This window comes from Primulina eburnea, unplaced genomic scaffold (genome assembly GCF_022965805.1).
Source record: "Primulina eburnea isolate SZY01 unplaced genomic scaffold, ASM2296580v1 ctg291_ERROPOS436017, whole genome shotgun sequence".
Classification (NCBI taxonomy): Eukaryota; Viridiplantae; Streptophyta; class Magnoliopsida; order Lamiales; family Gesneriaceae; genus Primulina; species Primulina eburnea.
In genome coordinates, this window is record NW_027331119.1 from 48,837 (window position 1) to 71,802 (window position 22,966).

The 22,966-nt window shown below is 40.0% G+C and overlaps 1 protein-coding gene across 3 annotated transcripts in view; it reads right to left on the reverse strand.

Moving 5' to 3' along the window:
- The window catches only part of LOC140820926 (probable serine/threonine-protein kinase SIS8), a 49,839-nt gene that overhangs the window by 19,467 nt on the left and 7,406 nt on the right, over positions 1-22,966 (reverse strand). For 2 of the 3 annotated variants that reach the window (XM_073181311.1, XM_073181310.1), the window contains exon 3: positions 5,598-5,801. In XM_073181311.1, coding sequence (XP_073037412.1) covers positions 5,598-5,801 — 204 coding nt within the window. Of the gene's footprint in view, positions 1-693; positions 1,201-5,597; positions 5,802-22,966 lie in introns of those variants that run through there. The other variant, XM_073181312.1, reaches the window with a different exon arrangement.

Genomic DNA, 22,966 nt, shown 5'->3' on the forward strand with positions numbered 1-22,966 from the left:
ATATTTTTGACATTGGAAGGTCCCGAAATGTCACCGTGAACGAGGGAAAAAGGTTTGGATGGTTTATATGGTTGTGGGATGAAGGTATTTCGTGTGTGCTTTGAGATTTGACAAATGTCACAATGAGAGATATGTAAGTTTTTATTAATGACTAAAACGGAAATAATTTTTCGAGGTACAAAAAGTTTGGATGCCTTAACCGATAGTGTCATAACAGAATATCACTATCTTTATTTAACTGAAAAACAAAAACAAAATTCAACGATAAATGACGATTAATACTATTGGCCTGATTTCTCGAGAAGTCCTTCGTCCTAAGGAGGTACAGTTCAACACAAAAATCAGCATTGCCAATCTTACTCCCCAATGCCAGTTCTTGAAAAATACAAGCGTCTACAGTAAATGTAGCACTACATTGATGATCAAGGTTGAGCTTAATGACATATAATAAATTGCACTTAAGGTCGGCACAAATAATACATTTTTAAACACATATCCGGAAAAAGTTGAATAGAACCCGACCAAAGACCTTCAAGCAAGACCCATTAGCTATTCGGACAGATTTAGTACTGCCCCAAAACGTACTGTAGGACACAAAAAATATGAAATTGCCAGTCATATGGTCCGACGCACCAGATTCGATTATGCAAGATGTGGATAAATCTCTTAGTGAGCAAAGCAAAAGAAAATTACCTTGAATGACAACACTGTCTGTACCAATAATCGAGGGGATCGAGGTGGATGAAGTTTGACCAAACAACTTATGAAGCACATCAAGTTGTTCCTTTGTGAATGGTGGCGGATCGAATGAAGCGGTATCAGTCATAGCAGCATGTGCACACTTCTCCCGAGATGGTTTCCAGTCAGCAGGTTTGTCGTGAATTTTCCAGCAAGTTTCGATATTATGGCTCGGTGTCTTTAACTTTTCGAACCAAAAACGCCCTCGCCAACGCTTCCCATAATTTTGGGAATGTTGTGGACCTTGCACACCACTGGGCTTCATTGCCTCTTCTGATTGTTTAAAAGGAGGACGCTGAGTGGCCAGGGCGGAACCATCAACGGGATTTGAGGCACCGAGGGAAGGACCCAACATCACTTTCCTACGGCTTTTTTCCGAACGAACATCATAAAAGGCTGCCCGAAGGCTGGGCAACTGCATAGTTGCAAGAATCATCCCCCTTACTTCGTCGAGATTACTGTTGACGCCCAATTCTGAATTCCAACACATGTTTCTGTTCAACAATGGATTGGTATAACTGCTCAGAAGTGGTCTTATGTGTATTGTTAAATGGATGAATTTCTATTTCGTGGCAGTGGACCGACCCCTAGTCCACTTCTTGTAATGTAAACAATCATATATTAATAATATTATTATGTTTCTTATATTTCCTTCGCAGAACGTTAAAGAAGGAAATTTTCCCCTATCTCGTAGTTCATGGAGTTAATTAGCCATGACATAACCAAGTTGTTCTATGACTTCCATGCTTTGAATTTGGGTCATCGGATTCCGGTCGTGATGATGCCTCCGATAAGAGTTCATCTTTTCCTCCTCCACATATGCACATCATCATAGATTGCGACCATTGGAGAAACTTTTGCTTATTTAATTTATGGCATGTGATTGGCAGAGTGAGGCATCGCCCAGTCCACGGGTCGCCGGCACTGGTGCGGTGCTAGTGGAAGAAGAGAAATTAGAAGAGTCCATACTGTATTTAGTCAGCGGTGATGTTTGACTCTCGATACCATGTGGTAAATAGAGAAATAGGATAAAAAAAAGAAAGAGACGTAAATATTATTTCTTGACGAATGAAGAATATACAGTGTAGATATACAGAGAATTATCCTACCAAACCTCCCTAAATAAACTAATCCAATCTAATCTAATAAAAGATAAAGATAACTATTCTTATCATAATTACTAACCATATAAATAATATAATCAATATTCATTAATTAAAAGCAATTAATTACAAATGTTAGACAAGTGATCTGCACATGAACAGAAAAGAAAAGACAAAAGCCCTGCACAAATTAACAACATATATAGCTACAATCCCTTGATAAATATGAGATCAAGAAGTTCTTAAACTCTACATGCTTCCTCCCAATCCAGTTATATGCCCAAAGTTTAATCTTGTCTCGACACTTTTCAACCGATTATTCTAAACTGTCAAAAATCATTTTATTCTGCTCCAAACATACTGACCAACAATACAATGAACTCTCACTATCCAAAAAATTATACTCATCCTGCCAAGTTCACATCCAAGATCTGCAGCAAATAGCTCGTGCGAAGATCTTAGAACTACCCATACCAAACTCATCTCCTGTAAAGCTCTGAACCAATGACAGCTCGTGAAAGAACAATGAATAAGCAAATAATCACGATTCTCTACCTCTTTCCAGCGTAGCATTGGCACACGAAAGAACTTCTTTTGCATAATCACAAGTTGACAGCTTACCCAACATCGCGATCCACGAGAAGGCTAGAACTTTTGGTGGGATCGGTATTTTCCAAATGACATAAAAGATAATAAAGGAAAGTCGTTGGAAAAAAAGAATCACATGAAGATTTGACTTCGAATAATCCTGAAGGGTCCCCACCCCAAACCCTGATATCGTCAACCCCTACAACCAATATGACCGTCTTTAGAGACCCAATCAAAGAGCTCAACTCCTCACTTCCTCATCCCTCAAGTCCTTCCATAGATGCAAGACCCAGGATATAAAAGAAGAGGAAAAGCCCTCCGACTAAACAAAATCAGAATTTGGATTTTGATGAACTAATGATAACTGAAATAAACTAGAATAAAGATCCTTAAAAGATTAATCCCCCCCACTTAGGGGTGTCAATCGGGTGGGTTGGGTCGGGTTGCGGGTCAACCCGCGAATTTTTTTTTTTTTTTTCAACCCGAACCCAACCCGAACCCGAAGCAACCCAAAACCCCCCAACCCGAACACGAACCCGTCTAACCCGATTTTTTTTTATTTTTTTAAAAAAAAATTAATGAAAAAAAATCGAAAAAATAAAAAATAATAATAAATATAGAAAAAAATATAATCGTTTAGCTGCCTATATAGCGACGGTTTTAAAAAAACCGTCGCTATACAGCGACGGTTTTTTTAAAACCGTCGCAAATTAAACCGTCGCCGATTTATATGAGCGACGGTTTTAGTAAACCGTCGCTAATAGTTTAGGGTTTAGGGTATTAGCGGCGGTTTTAGCAAACAGTCGCTAATAGTTTAGGGTTTAGGGTTTAGGGTTCGGGGTTTTAGCAAACTGTCTATAAATTGTCGCGTTTAGAGTCGTTTTTAACATTTGCACTTAGTCATCCTGAGTGTTTATTAAATTGATATATCCGTTATCCTTACAATCAAAAAAAATGTCAGAACAAACCATATTTAGACGAAATTACAAACAATTTGTGGTTCCTAATAAAAAGTACAAAATTGTTGATGTCAATCGAAAAAAGAGTCTTGAATACTACGAACCATTTGTATTTCCTACGCAAGTCTCGCAAGTTGTGTATTTGACTTATCCAACAACAAAGAGAGCAGAATCAGATTGGATGCATGTGAGTACTCTACGTAGGCGAGCTTATGTCACTGATGTTGAGCCAAATACTGAGCATAATCAAATTGATGCGAACGATGCATTTCAAAATCATGGGAGCTATACGTTCACACACATCAACATGTAGATGGATCTTTCGTTGACACGCGATCCCGCCTCCTCCACGTAAGTTTATTAAATTTCGTTATTTTCATCAACGTTACATTAAAAAAATTCAATTTGATTCATTTTAAATCAACATCACAGGAGGAGATGGAGCGTTACATGGCTGATTCATTTTGTATGAAACACTTGTATTATTATTTACAGATTAATAATATGATTACATTTCTCAAATTTTGTTAATTTTTTTTGGATTATACAGCACAATATATTTGTATTTCAGATTTAAATAATTATAACATTTAAAAAAAAAATATTTGCGACAGTTTTTGTTGAAACCGTCGCAAAATTAGCGACATTTTATACAAACCGTCGCTAAGTAGCGACAGGTATTAATAAAAACGTCGCCGATCTTGATCGGCGACGGTTTTGTTAATACCCGTCGCTATTAGCGACGGTTGTAGTCAAAATCCGTCGCTATTATACTCTGGGTCTAGAAAATAGTTATATAAATTGTAAAATTTTTTTAAAAAAAAACATGATGGGTTGGGTGGGTCGGGTGGGTCGGGTCATTGGGTGACCTGATATTTTTTTCAGGTCAACCCGGGGCAACCCGAACCCACCCGAGAAATTTTTTTTTTCGGGTTTGCATTCGGGTCGACCCGTTTCGACCCGAACCCGAAAACCCCCAACCCAAACCCGATATTTTTCGTGTCGTCCCGTGTCGGGTTAGCGTGTCGGGTTCATTTTTGACACCCCTACCCCCACTCCAACCACTGCCCTCACTAACTAGTGAAAAACCATGTATGTACTCGAAATAAACCTCCAGGGCTTCTAAACGTACCATTTCTTAGTAAACCCGCGTCCCTGTAACCCGTATTTGCTCACAATAACCTTATTCCATAATGGATCCTCCACAACAGAACACCTCCATCAGCATTTCCCCAAAAAGGCCATATTCCTCAAACAAATGTGTCCAATACCCAAACCCCGTATTTTTTTTGGTTTACAGACTTGTTCCCACGCAACCATATGACAACGTAATTCTCCGTACCCCTTGGGCCAATTCATCACTCTGAAATCAAAGTCAATCGCTTTCTTCCAACTTGCTAGCTTCTTAGACAAAACAGGTTCCCAGAACGAAATTTTCATCGAATTTCTGCTCAAAGGGACATCCAGATATGTAATGGGTCAACTCTCCCTCCTACAATTGATCTCTCGAGGTAACTCTTACTCTCCTTCTATATAATAAGGTATGCACTCTTTTCCACATTGATCTTTAATCTTGACAAAAACCACAAATGGCTCTAATTATTGACAAAGAACAAAGTATCATCCGCAAATTGAATGAGGTTCCTTGCCTTGGCCTCGTCAATAAATCTACCCAGCATGTTTACTATCAAATTAAACAAGAAATGTGAGAGCGGATCACCTTGCCTGAGTCCTTTCTCACCCTTGACTTTACCCCTTGGCCTACTACCATTGATAAGAATTGAACAAGACAACAAGTGAGCTTAGACAATTGCTACTCTCCAACAAATCACGTCACAAGTCTTTGAATAACAAGATTCAACAAATGATATTCATTGACATATTCTAGCTATATATTATCAATTAAATTTCCCTGCAGTATATCCAATTTTCTTTGATAATTCATGACAATTTTAGTGTGAGCTCCCCATACATGATGTTTGCTATTACTAATATCTCTAGCAAATTTAGAATGGCCAAGGATGTATCATTCATCAAGACACCAGAAACTAGCAGCCTGACATGCCTCACATTATACCACAGGAGCTACTTTATACAAACAAGGTTAAATAAGCATTCCCTTTTCTTCAAAAAAATATAGAAAGGACAGACAAATACATGCATTATTTGATATGAGAAGATGCAAGTACAGGGTACAAAAGGGGCTCACCAATCCACTTATCTTCTTGACCATGGCAGCAGGACTTGAATGCAGTCCCTTCACCAAAGTGGCTGCCAGCTGCTTTAACATGAAAAGCTTCTTATCTTTACGAGCATCAACAATAATTACATTTGGTTGAAGCCCCTCTGCGTCCAGAGTGTGAAGGTCGTCCAATGAAGGAACAATATCAAAAAGTTCTTTGATTCTTCGTTCCTACAATGCACAAAGCATTATGTAGAAAAAAAATGACAATACGCTATACTAATCATAATTGCCAGATGGAATCAAATATTCCTTAATATTCAACAGATAATAGAGAGAATGACAAGGACTGTAGATGTGACTGAAAAATTATAAGTTTTTCCCTAATTCTGAGTCAACATTTCACTGGTGGAACATTCCAATCCACAATTAAGGGAATCATAAGTATATAGGGTGAAATAATATCAAAGCTTCTGATTCAGAAGATGGGAGAAGTGGTATATACAAGTTAAAATTACCCGAAGGATCCCGAATCCATCCGATTTTTCAGGTTTCTTGTTCAAAGAAGGTCGTGGGCAGCCCGCACTTTTCACCGAGGTTACCAATGAAATTGGATTTGGCGGTAGACTATGAGCCAGAAGAAGTCAATGATAGCAGAATGAAGATAAAAGGGAAGGAAGATTCAGCAAGTGTTAGTGAGGTGGAAGGGACACGACTTGGACGAAGCTATGTGGGAAGATATATCTGTAATCAAAACACAGTTCGCAGAGTTTGGTCTTGGAGACAAGACCATCGTCGGGGATGGGGAATTGTTATGGGATTAAATAAAATGGGCCAAAACCTTCAAATACTATCTTAAGCCTTTTCGCACCGTACTATATCCCTGAACCTTGCAAAATCTTCGAAATGTACCGAAAGATTAGCAGAAATTATTTCAAGCCCAGTTGTGAGATCAAAATAGAACAAAAACTCTTCTTAATCTGTTTGGGAAGGAGGGGCAATACGGTCTTGATAACAGAGAGGACTAGGAACGCAAGTTATGTTCTGGAAATGGATATCGAGAGTTTTCACTGGACATTGGCGAAGCTATGGGAATACATCAACAAACCACAATCAGGTACCATGTTCAATAGATTCAGAGGTAGAGAAGCAGTAATGTCTATGCAGAAATTTGTCAATGGTCGAGGGAATTATTTAGAAATTTCTAAGATAGTATGGAAAGGAAAGACACAACGCATTATCATACCAAGTGGACGACTAAATGAGGGATGGAAATGGATGGCTAATACTCTGTCTCAAATTTCGACAAACCGATGGGATAACAAATCGAGCTTTAAAGATGGTAGGAAGACTACGACACAAACACAGCAGCGTGGACACTTGAGGCAGAATGCCAAGGACTCGGGAGTTCCAGATGACATAGGTATGGATCAATTACCAGAATGCAAGTCTAAGGAATGGAGGAAAGCTATCATCATTACAAAGGATTGCGTCAATATATCATGGGAAATGGTGACCAACGCACTAGGGAAGGCAGTTAAAAGAAAGATCGAAGTATTTCCGTTCCAAGCCAATAAAGCAGTGTGGTGGCCACAGAATGAAGAGGATGCGTCGTTCTATTTGCGAATGAAAAAGTCTTTTCTTGAAAACAGAGTCACATTGTCTTTCGAGAGGTGGAATCAGCATAGCAACACCGAGGAGGAAGTTTACGAATGTTGCAACAGCTGGGTGCGCCTACTGGGAATACCTTGGGATCTATGGTCAACAAAGCTTTTCAAAAACATTGGTCAGCAATGTGGAGGGTTGTTGAATATCAGCCAAGATACCATCCTACTCAAAGACTTGTCGGCAGCAAAGATTAAGGTGATGGGAATGGAAGGAGGTTTCATCAATAGAAATCTTCTTATTGAAACTGTTAGAGGCCCGTTGAATATTCGGATCTTAGTGGACTCGGTCAATATTGAAGCGTATGCTCATCACGAAAAGAGATCGTATGCACAAGCGGTGGTGAACGGAGATCGAGTTATGCCAGGATGGGGTAGGGGGACAACATTAAAAGATAAAGTAGCAGGAGCTGAAGAAACTCATGACATTCACCCAAGAAGGATGAACAACAGTACTCTCATACAAGCACAAACCAAAGAAGGAGTTGCAACGATTGCTAAGGAATGTGTAGTGATGAAGAATTGCAACAATAAACTTAAAGAGGATCATCAGAGTGCTGACAGGGGTGATATTTCCGAGGGACGGAATTGCACATCAGAACCATGGTACCAAGGGAAACATTTAAAGATTCTCAAAAAGATAAAGCCGAAAGACGCGATTGAATTCACGAAGGGGAAGATTGAAACTACAGAAAGCTCCGTATCACCAGCGTCAAGCCCTCAGGCACGAGTCACGGACATATGCTCAACTGATAGGCAGTTTGATTTCGTTTACAGCAGAAAACATCGCTTGCAAAATGGTGAAGCATCAAAGAGATCAATTGAAGATGTCGAGAAAGATTCGATTCTTGCGGGGAACGAATATTGGGTGGAGAATCTTAATCAACGAATGAGGGATGATATTTCAGACGAAGGTGGAGAGTTCAACGACGCGGGAAGTCATATCTCAGATCAATCGGATAAGCTGACAAGGCATTCATTGGAATTCGATGATTTGGGCGAATTTTTTGAAGAATCTCCGAGTAAGGTTTGCAAATTACCCTACATTCCTTCTTCTCACCACTGTTCTTCCCATTCTATTAACGTTTCAGATTCGTTACTTGGGTTGGGGGGAGGGTTAGAGGTTAAGTTTGGGCAGAGAGATTCTTCAGTGGGTCATAAGTTGGGTGTATCTGGAAATAAATTCTTAGGGCATCTTGAGGGAGGGGTTGAAGGAGAGAAAGATGTGGGGCTGGGGATTTTGGAGTCAAAAAACGCATTACAAAATGAGTGCTTGGAAAGGATGGGTGTAGAGAAGGTGGGTTTAAAAGAGTCGGTTATGCCTGATATAAGGTTGGTAGGCCATGTTGATAGTGGTAAAGAGAATCCCAGGGAAGTTGAAGTGAATCGATGAAAGTTCTCTCATGGAATATAAGAGGGAGTGGGTCGGCAGCAAGGAGAGGGTTAATTCGAGCCGTACTAACCAAGGAAAAACCAGATTTAATCCTACTCCAGGAGATTAAAAGATTAACGGTGGATAGGAGATTTATTTCAAGTATTTGGAAATCAAGATTTGTGGAATGGGTTACCCTACCTGCGGAGGGTCGGTCTGGGGGTATTTTGATTATGTGGGATCCAAGGGTTATTGCGGTTAAGGATAATTTGATCGGTGAGTTCTCGGTTTCAATTCTTATTCAAAAGGAAACTCAATCAGAATGGTGGTTCACAGCTATTTATGGACCATGTCAACCAAAATTTAGATCAGATTTTTGGGATGAACTTGCTGGCCTGAGTGTCATTTGCGGTCATAGATGGTGCTTGGGGGGAGACTTCAATGTAGTAAGATCAACAGGAGACAAAATCAACAGCTTTTCAACCACGTCGAGTATGGCCTGCTTCGATAATTTGATACAGGAACTGGAATTATGCGATCCGCCTTTGCTGAATGGAAAAATCACTTGGTCCAACCTTCGGAATCCTCCAATTTGTTGCAGGATGGACAGATTCATGTTTACATCGGGGTGGATGGAGATATTCCCAAACTACAGACAATCAATTTTGCCGAGAATGACATCAGATCATTTTCCCCTCGTTCTTGATTTGACAAAATCAAAATGGGGACCAACACCATTCAGATTTGAAAACGTGTGGTTAACAGATTCGAGATTCAAACAATCGGCACAATTGTGGTGGTCAAATGCAATTTCTCAAGGCTGGCCAGGCTACAGCTTCATGATGAAACTAAAATCAATCAAGGGAGAAGTTAAAAAATGGAACAAAGAGGTGTTTGGCAGGGTGGATATGAATGTAGCAGAATTGTCAAATAAAATCAGCAGAATTGACAAAATGGAGAGTGAGGGGAGGAGTTCGGAGGACGTGATCACTGAAAGAAAAGAAACAAGGATGATGTTAGAAAAGGGGATAAGTCGGATGAATCAAATGCATTATCAAAAAAGTAAGATCAAATGGATTAAAGAAGGGGACCAAAATACAAAATTTTTCCATTCTTTACTAAGCTACCGTAAAAGCAAATGCACCATTGAAAAAATGGAACGCAATGATGGTTCCATTACAACAAGCGAGGAAGAAATTGTTTCAATCATCTTAGATTACTTCACCAAATTGTACAGTTGCTCGGCACATGCAAGTTGGGGAATTGAAGGAGTGGAATGGTGCCCAATTGAAGAAGAGATGAGTAGAGAGTTAGAAATAAAATTCACGGAGGAAGAAGTCAAGAAAGCAGTTTTTCAATGCGATGGAGGAAAGAGTCCGGGGCCGGATGGATTTACTTTAGCTTTCTTTCAGGAGTGTTGGGACTCCATTAAGATGGATCTTATGATGGTATTTGAGGATTTCTTCCAAAGTGGGATTATAAATGGAGCAACGAATGAGACTTACATTTGCTTGATTAGGAAGAAAGCTGATTCATTTAAAGTCAAGGATTACAGGCCGATAAGTCTTATAACCAGTTTATACAAGATTATTGCAAAAGTCTTGACAGCTAGATTGAAGAAGGTGATAGCTGATACAATATCGAATTCACAAAATGCATTTGTTGCAGGCAGGCAGATTCTAGACTGCGGATTAATTGCTAATGAGCTGTTAGAAGAAGGGAGGAAAAAGAGGAAAAAAGGATGGGTGTTGAAATTGGATTTTGAGAAGGCATATGACAATGTGAGTTGGGAATTCTTGGACTTCGTTTTGCTGAAAAAAGGATTTGGAAGAAGATGGAGATCATGGATGCAAGGCTGTATTTCGAATGTAACATTCTCGATCATGATTAATGGGCGGCCGAGAGGAAAAATAAGGGCTTCCAAGGGCATACGTCAAGGAGATCCTCTATCTCCTTTTCTTTTCAATTTGGTCGTCGATGTGTTAGCAAGGCTGATTGACAAAGCCAGAGAGTGTAATCTTGTAAGGGGAATAGAGGTTGGTACCGAAAGGATCGAGATCTCACACATCCAATTTGCTGATGACACACTATTCTTCGGAAAGGAAGATGATCACATAGAGTTCATGGTTCAAGTGGTTAATTCTTTGTGTGAAATGTCCGGACTAAAAATCAATTGGGAGAAAAGTGCGTTGTTAGGAATCAATCGTGACCAAAGAGAAGTTGAAAGATTGGCACAACACCTAGGGTGCAGTGAGGAAAATTGGCCAATTATTTACCTGGGAGTACCGTTGGGTGGAAATCCGTTGAGAGCATCGTTTTGGGAACCCGTTGTTGCTAAGATGAAAAACAAATTGAGTTCGTGGAAGAAAGCTTTTCTGTCAAAAGGGGGAAGATTGACATTGATTTTGTCGGTTTTGAATTCCATTCCGATATACTATATGTCTTTATTTAAGATCCCCAAAAGTATAGCCGATTCAATGGATAAGATCTCGAGGAATTTTCTTTGGGATGGAGCGGATGGAGATGATCACATGCATTTAGTTTCATGGGAACAGGTCTGCCGACCGAAGGAGAAAGGGGGTTTGGGAGTGGGCAAAATTGGTTTAAAAAATAAGGCCTTGCTTGGGAAATGGTGGTGGAGATTTTTCCATGAAGAAGGAACATTGTGGAGGAGAGTAATTGTTAGCAGATATGGGTTACAAGAGAATGGTTGGGATGCGGGGTTAGCAAGAAATGTGACTTTTAGATGCCCGTGGAAGTTTATTTCCAGAATATACCCGACTTTTAAACAGAAGGTCTCTATTAGAGTTAGAGGAGGGAATAAGGTGAGATTCTGGGAGGATAGATGGTGGGGGGATTCCTCGTTTAAAGATTGTTTTCCTGCTTTGTTTCAGCTTTCACAGATACACAATTTGCCAATTTCATATTTTACCATTTTCGATCCAATCTCATTAAATCATTCTTGGGATTTCCAGTTTAGAAGAGGGTTGAGAGATGTAGAGATTGATCAGATGTCGGAGCTATTAGGTATCTTAGAATCGGTGAGGTTAGTGGAAGGGGTAGATGATTCGATTGAGTGGTCTGGGGATTCTTCGGGTATTTTCTCTGTCAGTTCATTTTACGATTCTTTCTTTCCTCATACCTTATTTCCTACTTTCTCCCTGTATGATTCTATCTGGAAAACACCGGTCCCAATCAAGATTAAGATATTCTCTTGGACAGCTTCTTTGGGTAAGCTTCCGACCTCGGAGATGATTCAAAAAAGATGCCCAGGCATTGCACTTTGCCCCAGTCGCTGTGCCTTATGCAGAAATGAAGTAGAAACTCAAGACCACATCTTCATCCACTGCTCATTCACGACAAATTTATGGGCTCGAGCGTTACAAGAACTTCAATTGGTTTGGGTTATACCGAGGTCAACGAATGATTTATTACAAATGGATTTGGGACGGCTTACTGGGACTAGAGGTAGAACTTTTTGGCAAGTCGCGGTTCTTTGTGTTTGCTGGACTGTTTGGTTGGAAAGAAACAGAAGAATCTTTGAAGACATTGAGGACAAGACCGACAGTTGTTGGGAGAAGATCAAGATTAACGTTGCCATGTGGATTGGAAACCATAAAGATTTCTCGAATGTATCAGCTTTAGATTTGATAAGACATTGGGAATATATGTATCACTGAACTAGTTTACCATTTGTTGCAACTCTAAGACAGTGAACTTCTAGTCCACTGATGTACTTTTCAGCAAGTTATATTAAATAAAATAATATCGTTTCCTATAAAAAAAATTATGTTATTTTGTCTAGAGAGTTGAGTGACTAGCTGTGCTAGGGAGATTGCATTTGTACAAAGAAATGCCTTTGGGAAAACTACCTTACAGCTTCATTATAATATTTCAATGTTCTAATTGTGACCTAGGCGCTAAGCGGAAGCCGACCACACCGAAAAGGTGCTAGACGGCCAGCCTAGGCACAATTGAATGGTGAACAGAGGTCTTATGTCCAACAAGAAAAGATTTGTTGGCTTGCGCTTATCCTAACGCACACAACATTCATCTTCGTCTTCATCAAATCAAACAAGAAAATCGAAACAGCCCCTACAGGTATTTTTTTTTTAATTTTAATTTCTCCACAGTGTCTATTGTCCATCTCGTTTTTCTTTCTTCGAATTCTTTGTGAGCAATTTAGGGGAACTTTGGGTGTGGGTGTTCGAATGGCGCTTTGAGATAGCGAGAAACTAGATTGGTTTTGTGGAAATGACTCTGTTAGATGAACTAGAAAAAGGTTCAAGACTTCAAGTACTCTTTCAAGATCGTGAGACTTGATGTGTCTAGAAATTTTTTGATTCTGCTGCATTAAACATATTTGAAGTAAACTGTTTTACTTGTATGCATGCATGTTGCTTATAGCGTTCGATTTTATTTTTTTTGTAGGTGATTTGGTGGTAGCAAAGGAGAAAAAGGGTGAGTGTCCCTTCTGCTTCAGACGCGCCATTAAAAATGTGGGATACCAACATTTAGGGACTACTGATTAAGCTTGAAGGACTCTACTGATTTTATTCTTTTTTTTTTTTTTATAAGAGACAAGATTTTATTAATAATATGTTAAGAACAGTTACAACAATGGACAAGTGGTCAATTATCATGAATTACATCGCAAGAACCAGATTTAACTAAAAACAAAGGCCCAATCTCGCAATAAGTCAAAAACGGAGACATTCTTGAAGTCCTCATGAATTCCGATCCATGTAGCTACAGTGATCTTGATTTTTTCCCAGCATTGTTCTGAACTATCTGCTTTTTCATCAAAAATTCTTCTGTTTCTCTCCAGCCATACTGTCCAGCATATGCAATGCACCACGACCCTCCAAAAGGTTCTTCCTCTCTTTCTAGTCAAACTCCCCAAATCCATACCGAATAGATCCTTTGTTGACTTCGGGAGCACCCAAACTAATCCAAGTTCTTTCAATGCTTTAGCCCACAATCTTCTCGTGAATGGGCAATGTATAAGAATATGATCCTGAGTTTCCGTTGTCATGTTTGCACAAAACACACCAATTTGGGCAAATAGCAAATGAGGGCCACTTTTTTTGTATTGTCTCCGAGGTTGGTAGCTTACCCAAAGATACAGTCCAAGAGAAAACTTGAATTTTTGTTGGAACTGGGACCTTCCAAATTTGATCGTAAAGAGGAAAAGTCGGAAAACATGTAGGAGGAAAAAAGGACTTGAAGAATGATTTAACCGAAAAAAGACCCGAAGAATCCCCTCTCCACACTCTAAAATCATCTACCCCCTCAGTCAACCTAATTTTCTCTAACACACCTAATAACTCAGACAACTGTAGAAGTTCTTGATCACTGAGTGCCCTCCTAAAGTGAAAGTCCCAAGAATGATTAGACATAGCACTGTCAAATACCATAAAGTAAGAAATAGGCAAATTATGAACTATTGATATCTGATATAGAGACGGAAAAAGCTCTTTGAAAGATGACTCGCCCCCCACCTATCTTCCCAAAATCTCGCTTTATTGCCTCCTCTCACCTCAATAGATACCATTTGTTGAAAAGTCGGGTATATTCGGGAAATGAATTTCCAAGGGCACTTGAATGTAACGTTCCTCGCCAACCCCGCATCCCACCCATTCTTTTGGAACCCATATAAACTTACAATAACTTTCTTCCAAAGTGTCCCATCTTCCGCACCAAATCTCCACCACCACTTTCCCAACATGGCCTTGTTTCGCAAGATAATATTCCCCAAACCCAATCCCCCTTTTTCCTTAGGTTGACTCATCTGCTTCCACGCGACCAAATGACTATGCAAATCTCCATCCGCTCCATCCCAAAAAAAATCTCTTGAAATCTTCTCCATCAACTCGACTATGCCTTTGGGGATTCTAAAAAGAGACATGTAATATATCGGAATAGAATTCAAAACCGATGATATCAACGTTAATCTTCCCCCTCTTGACAAAAAAGCTTTTTTCCAACTCGCCAATTTCTTTGATATCTTAGCCAGAACGGGTTCCCAAAATGAAGCTTTGATCGGATTTCCACCTCACGGCATTCCCAAGTAATTAATTGGCCAACACTCGTTCCTACATCCAATTTGTTGCGCCAACATGCCTACTTCCCCTTGATCACAATGAATGCCCAAAAGAGCACTTTTTTCCCAATTGATTTTTAATCCCGACATATGACAAAATGATCCCACCACTTGAACCAAAAACCTGATGTGGTGCTCGTTTCTTGCAAAGAATAGTGTGTCGTCTGCAAATTGAATGTGAGATATCTCGACTTTGTCTCTACCCACCTCAATCCCTTTTATAAAATCTCTTTCCTTTGCTTTGTCAATCAATCTCCCCAATACATCAACTACCAAATTGAACAAAAAAGGAGACAATGGATCTCCCTGTCTAAGGCCTTTATTCGCCTTTATTTTACCTCTCGGTCTTCCGTTAATCAAAACCGAGAATGTTACGTTCGATACACATCCTTTGATCCATTTTCTCCATCTCACTCCGAACCCTTTTTTCATCAAAACAAAGTCTAGAAAATTCCAATTCACATTATCATAAGCCTTTTCAAAATCCACCTTGAGCACCCATCCTTTCTTCTTCTTTCTCCTTCCTTCTTCAACTATTTCATTCGCTATAAGGCCACAATCGAGGATCTGTCTTCCCTCCACAAACGCATTCTGAGATTCTGAAATTGTCTCTGATATCACAGTCCTTATCCTAACAGTTAAGACTTTTGCTATTATCTTATACAAACTTTTTGTGAGGCTTATATGTCTGAAATCCTTCACTTTGATAGATTCACTTTTTTTTTCTTATCAAACAAATATATGTTTCATTTGTAACACCGTTTATGATTCCTGTTCGGAAAAACTCATCGAAAACCTTCATTAAATCTCTTTTGACTATTTCCCAACATTCTTGAAAAAATGCCAAAGTAAACCCATCTGCCCCCGGACTCTTACCACCATCACATTGAAAAACCGCTTTCTTGACTTCATCCTCAGAAAACTCTCTCTCCAATTCCCGACTCAAAGTCTCTTCGATGGGGCACCAGTCCACTCCTGCAATCCCCCAACTTGTCTCATCTGGCACATCATACAAATCCTTAAAAAACTTCAAAATAATGGAGACAATTTCATTTTCATCACTCGTAATCGATCCATCATCCCTTTCCAATCTGTTAATGGTAGCTTTACTCCTCCGATGATTCAATAGCGAGTGAAAAAACTTTGAATTCTGATCCCCTTCTTTAATCCATTTGAGCTTGCTTTTTTGATGGTTGATTTGATTCTTATGACAATTTAGCTCTTCTAACAACCATTTGTTTTCTTTTCTATCAGCCGATACTTGTTCAGATCCCAACCCTTGACTTTCTAACTCATCCAGTAATCTAATTTTTCGTCTTAATTCTGCTTCTTTCATTTCCATCTTTCCATAGACCTCATTATTCCATCTTTTTATCTCACCCTTCATTGCCTTGAGTTTCATTAAAAATTTGTAACCCTCCCATCCTTGAGTCTCTGCGTTATTCCAGTGCGATGCCGCAAGAGTTTTGAAACTTCTGTCCCTCAACCACACGTTCTCGAATCTAAACGGTGTCGGACCCCATTTACATTTTTCCAAGTCCAAAACCAGTGGGAAATGATCTGAGGTAATTCTTGGCAAAATTGTTTGTCTATAAAAAGGATAAATCACAGTCCATCCTGCCGTGAACAAGAATCTGTCCAATCTGCAACAAATCGGTGTATCCCTTAAATTTGACCACGTGAACTTCCCATTCAGTAACGGTGGGTCACACAACTCCAAATCTTGTATCAATGAATCGAAGCAGACCATGCTCGAAGTCTGTGATGGACTATTCATTTTCTCACTTAACGTTCTAACCACATTGAAATCTCCTCCCAGACACCATCTATCTCCACACAAAACCCTCAACCCGGCCAATTCATCCTAGAAGTTATTTCTCAAATTTGGTTTACATGGCCCATACACAGCCGTAAACCACCAATCGATGTGCTCATCTTTTTGAATATGTACTGAAACCGAGAATTCCCCAATCAAATTATCCTTAACTGAAATGAACCTTGGATCTCACATGATCAAAATACCCCCAGACCTACCAACCGCAGGTAAGGTAATCCACTCCACAAACCTTGATTTCCATATACTAGCAATAAATCTCCTATCCACCACCTCTCTCTTAATTTCCTGCATCACAATTAAATCTGGTTTTTCTTTAACAAGGACGGCACGTATCAGACCCCTACGTCTAGCTGAGCCCCCTCCCCTAATATTCCATGAAAAAACTTTCATATCTTCACCTCATCAGCCCTCGCACTCTCTCTGAACCTGCACTGTTGTCTGCCACCATCCTTGTCTTCTTTCTGAATTTCCAACAAATCCACTATTTCTACACCAATCTTCGATAGGCACTCATTCTCGATCGCCCACTCATTATTCAGCATTCCGAGTCCCTTCCCACTCCCTCCTGCTTCACTTCCAGCTTGCTGCCTTGAATAATTTTTCCCCGAGTTACCCGACTCTTCAACTAATGGTGCATTTCCCACCCCTCCTATATTCTCTATCCCTCTCCCCAACCCAACATTTGAGACTGACACAGGAATAGAATAGAAAGAATTTTGTTCAAGATGGAGAGAATTGGGTACAGTGCATACCTTCCCCGGAGATAATTCAAAAAGTCCCCTAGTTCTTCGAATTCCATTGAACGAGGAATCGACTCATCTGAAGTTTCAGAAATATGACTATCACCATCACTATTTTCGCAGCCTTCATCTGAGTTGTCATCCATTTCATCATTTAGGAATTTGTGTTCCCAGATCCCCTCAGCTCCTTCCATTATTTTTACCCCATCCTCGTTGAGTGTATGGTTAGATAGTCCTTGCTGGCTGGAGTGAAATGTCTTGTTTTTTGAGTTCCGAAACTTCCTTTGATAAACAAATTCAAAATGTCTTTCTTTTGAGCTAATTTCCTCTTCCGTATTATTGATGGTCCCTTTCACAAACTCATTCTCCCCTTTCGGCCTTAATTTCTTGAGAATCTTGATTTGCCGCTCTCGATGCCATGGTTCCGAAACACAACCTCTTTCATCTGAATCATGTATTGCGCCCTCAATCTTCTGTGCTATTGAGTTACCTGCAGCCCCCGAACACAATTTGTGACCTTTATTCTTAATTTCATCTCCTGCTTCATTTGTTATCTGCTGATGTTTCAGTTTCTCCAGATCCTTTATACCACTGTCACTCTTAGGAGCTACGTAGCTTTTTTTTTTTGATAGGAAACAATATATTAATTTAAGTGATTAAACAGATTACATAAGTCATTGATTATAGCAGATGACCTTCCTAATTATGCATTCTTTCACACTATTAATCTAGTGATACACAAAATCCCACTGTCTAATCAAATCAAAGACCGATACATTTCTGAACTCCTTGTTAATTCCAATCCAGGTTGCGACATTAAGCTTGATTTTCTCCCAACATTTGTTGACGTCTGTTTCTCTTACTTCGAAGATTCTCTGATTTCTTTCCAACCAAATTGTCCAGCAAATACATTGAACCACAACTTGCCAAAATTTTCCTCCTCTCTTGCCTGTTGACCGACCCAAATCCATGATGAATAAGTCTTTAGTTGATTTTGGCGTCACCCAGAACAACCGCAGCTCCTGCAAAGCTTTAATCCATAAAGAAGACGAAAAGGGACAATGGATGAACATGTGATCCTGAGACTCCGAGTCATTTCTGCATAGAACACACCAATTTGGACACAACGCAAGGCCGGGGCATCTTTTTTGAATCATCTCCGATGTCGGTAGCTTACCCAGAGTTGTTGACCAAGAAAAGAACTGAATCTTACTAGGAACAGGGACTTTCCAGATTGCATCGAAGAGTTGAAATTTTGGATAAAGATTGGACGAGAAAAATGAATCATAGAAAGAACTAACAGAGAACAAACCCGACGAGTCCCCTCTCCACTGAATAAAATCATCCACCCCCTCGACTAATCTAACCGGCTCTAAAACTTCTAATAAGTCCGTGAGCTGGTCAATCTCCGCGTCTCTCACTCCCCTCCTAAAATGAAAATCCCAAGAGTGGTCGCGATGTGAACCCTCGAAATGAACATAATAAGAGATAGGCAAATTGTGAGAAGATGAAAGCTGAAATAAAGCAGGAAAACAATCCTTGAAAGAAGAGTCTCCTACCCAATTATCCTCCCAAAATCTAACCTTATTCCCTCCTCTCACCTTTCTTAAATCAAGTTGTTAAAAGTTGGGTGTATCCGAGAAATAAATTTCCATGGGCATCGGTATGTTACATTTCTTGCCAATCCCGCATCCCAACCGTTTTCTTGTAACCCATATTTGCTTACAATAATTTTTTTCCACAATGTGCCCTCTTCTCGGAAAAATCTCCACCACCATTTCCCCATCAATGTTGTATTTTTGAAACTGATTTTTGAAATCCCCAATCCACCTCTTTCATTTGGTTTGCAAACTTGATCCCATGCGGCCAAATGAAAATGAGACTCTCCATCCATCCCATCCCATAAAAAGTCTCTTGAAATCTTGTCCAGTGATACCTCAACAGATTTTGGAACCTTGAATAATGACATGTAATAAATGGGCATGGAATTCAAAACCGAAAGTATCAAAGTTAATCTACCCCCTTTTGACAAAAATGCTTTCTTCCAAGTGGCCAATTTTCTGGACATTTTAGCAACCATCGGCGGCCAGAATGCTGCTTTCAAAGGATTACCTCCCAAAGGTACACCCAAATAAGTAATAGGCCATGACCCTGAACCACATCCTACAAGTCTTGCCAACCTTTCAACTTGATCACTTTCACGGTTAATTCCCAGCAGTGCACTCTTTTCCCAATTGATTTTTAAACCCGACATATCACAAAATGAACGCACCACTTGAGCCAAGAAAGTTATGTGTTCGTCATTCTTTGCGAAAAATAGTGTGTCATCCGCAAACTGGATATGAGATATTTCAACCTTTTCTTTGCCAACCTCTATCCCCTTTAAAAGTTGTGATTCCTTAGCTTTGTCTACCAATCTTCCCAACACATCAACAACCAAGTTGAATAAAAAGGGAGATAATGGATCTCCTTGACGAAGGCCTTTGAAAGCCCTTAATTTACCTCTCGGTCGGCCATTGATCATAACTGAAAATGTTACCTTCGATACACAACCTCTGATCCATGCTCTCCATTTATCTCCAAACCCTTTCTTCATTAAAACAAAATCCAAAAACTCCCAACTCACATTGTCGTAGGCCTTCTCAAAATCCACTTTCAAAACCCATTCTTTTGTTTTCTTAATCTTATTCTCTTCTAGCAATTCATTCGCTATAAGTCCACAGTCGAGAATCTGTCTCCCTTCAACAAATGCGTTTTGGGATTCTGAAATTGTCGACGCCATCACTCTCTTTAATCTTTCTGTTAGAACTTTGGATAGAATCTTATATATGCTTGTAATTAAACTAATGGGTCTGAAATCATTTACCTTATACGAGTCGGCCTTCTTTCTAATCAAGCATATATAAGTCTCGTTGGTGATTCCATTGACGATGCCATTAGTGAAAAACTCTTCAAAGACCAGCATGATATCCGACTTTACTATTTCCCAACAGTCTTGAAAAAAACCGAGAGTAAATCCATCCGGACCCGGGCTCTTGCCTCCATCGCACTTGGAGATTGCTTCTTTCACCTCTTCTTCAGAAAATTTTGTTCAAGTTGACGGCTCATCTCGGCTTCGATTGGACTCCAGTTCACACCTTCGATACCCCAACATCTATCTTCCGACTTACTGTACAATCCCCTGAAAAATTCTGAAATGATTGATACAATCTCATCTTCACAAGTTGTAAATGTTCCATCTTTTCTTTCGAGTTTGTCAATGATCGCCTTACTCTTACGGTAGTTAAGAAGCGAGTGAAAAAATTTAGAATTTCGATCCCCTTCTTTGAACCGCTTTAGCTTGCTTTTCTGAAAATTCATGAGATTCTTTCGACTTGTCAACTCTTCTAACCTCATCTTCGCTTCTTTCCTCTCGGCCACTAAGCATACCGATTCCTTCCCCTCACTCTCTAGACTGTCAAAGCTTCTGATTCTGTTCGATAATTCAGCCATTTGCATCTCCGTCTTACCATAAACATCTTCGTTCCATTTTTTGATATCACCCTTAATTGACTTTAATTTCATCATCATCCTATATCCCGCCCATCCTTGAGAATTGGAGTTATTCCACCAGAATTGTCAAGTTTTTAAAGCGAGAGTCCCTCAGCCATGCATTCTCGAATCTGAAAGGTGTTGGGCCCCATTTTGTTTTTTTCCAAATCTAGTAGTAACGGGAAATGATCCGAAGTGACTCTTGGTAAAATCGATTGTCTATAGAAAGGGTAGATTTCAGTCCATCCCACCGAGAACAAGAATCTGTCTAGTCGACAACAAATGGGAAAAGACCTGAGATTCGACCAAGTGAATTTACCGTTCAGAAGAGGCGGGTCACATAACTGAAGCTCCTGTATCAAGCTATCAAAGCATTGCATACTCGAAGTCATTGAACAACTGTTGATTTTCTCATTAGTCGACCTAACGACATTAAAATCTCCCCCCAAGCACCATCTTTCTCCACATATCACGCTCAAGCCCGCGAGCTCATCCCAAAAATTATTTCGAAGACTCGGATGGCACGGACCGTAAACAGCCGAAAACCACCAATCATGATTTGCGTCATTGTTGATGAGAATTGAAACAGAGAATTCGCCTATTAAATTATCCTTAACCCTTATAATTCTCGGATCCCACATAATGATGATCCCCCCCGACCTTCCCAATGCAGGTAGGACTAACCATTCCACGTATCTCGACTTCCAAAGAGAAGAAATCAGTTTCCTGTCCACCACCATATTTTTTGTCTCCTGCAAGATTATTAAATCTGGTTTTTCTTTGATGATCACGGCTCTTATCAGTCCCCTCTTAGTGGCTGATCCAGCCCCTCTAATGTTCCATGATAGGACTTTCATTGGTTCACTTCTGTATCCCTGCTACTCTTACTACTGCCGACTGCACATTCCGCCATCTTTCCACCGACATCGAAGTTTCTAATTTCCACCCGCTCCACACCCATCATTCTGAGGCATTCGTTCTTGTCTTCAACACTGAATTCCTGGATTCCCAAGCTTGTTGAATTGACCCCTTTATCCAACCCCTCAAGATGTCCCAAGAAGTTATTTCCGGATAAACCCAATTTTTTAATCACTGAACAATTTCCCCGCTCACCCCAGCCCTCCACCCCCCCCCCCCCCGACTCAAAAAAAGAATCTGAAACAGAAGAAGAATGAAAAGGATGATGACGAGGATTGGATTTTTTGGGTAAATTGTGTACCTTCATCGGAGACTGTTCAAAAAAGTCACCCAAATCCTCGAATTGCATTGATTTTCTTGATGACTTATCCGAATGATCGGAGATATGACTGTCGGCATCGCTGAAAGCTCCGCCATCATCTGAAGTGTCAACTCTAGCGCCATGATATGGTTGATCCTCCCAAATTCCTTCTTCCCCGAGTGCTGAATCTCTATCGATATCAAGAATTGATATCTTAGATTTTCCTAAATTTCGCATTTGTTCTGAATCTTGTTGAGTCTTTATTTGTTTCCTACGATAAACGTGCTCAAATTTCCTTTCAGCAGGGCCAGAATCCTCTTCTAAGGTATGCTGTCCAATCTCTTGAGTGTCACAAATGTTTGTAGAGTCAATCTTCCCTTTCTGAAAGTCATGAACGTCTTTCGGCTTTAACTTTTTCAGTATCTTGATGTTTTTCCCCCGGTACCACGGTTCTGAAACACAGCTCCAGTTTTCAGCGTTAACGTCCTGCTCGACGATCTTGGGATAAATATTTTCTCTGAACTTGAGCATTTCCATTGACTCGCACTTCTGTTCCTTCTTGAAGAATCCTTCTTGAATTTCTGCTGAGTGGTTTATGGTGTTATCCTCCTGATTGCTTTGGATGTCCTGCGGTACTTCAGCATTTGGAACATTGACGTTGATACCATCCTTGATACCCCAGCCTTTCACATTACTGATTGCATTCATCACCACTTGTGCGTAAGTTCTCTTTTCCAGCATGTCATATGCTGATGTTTTAACTGAATCCACGATAATGCGAACGAACATAGGTCCTCTTTTGGTTTTGATCTGAAGATTCCTATTGATGAAACCTCCTTCGATTCCCACAACTTTTAGTTTTGCTGCTGATAAATCTCTTAATAGGACCGTATCTTGACTGATGCTTAACAAACCGCCACATTGTTCCCC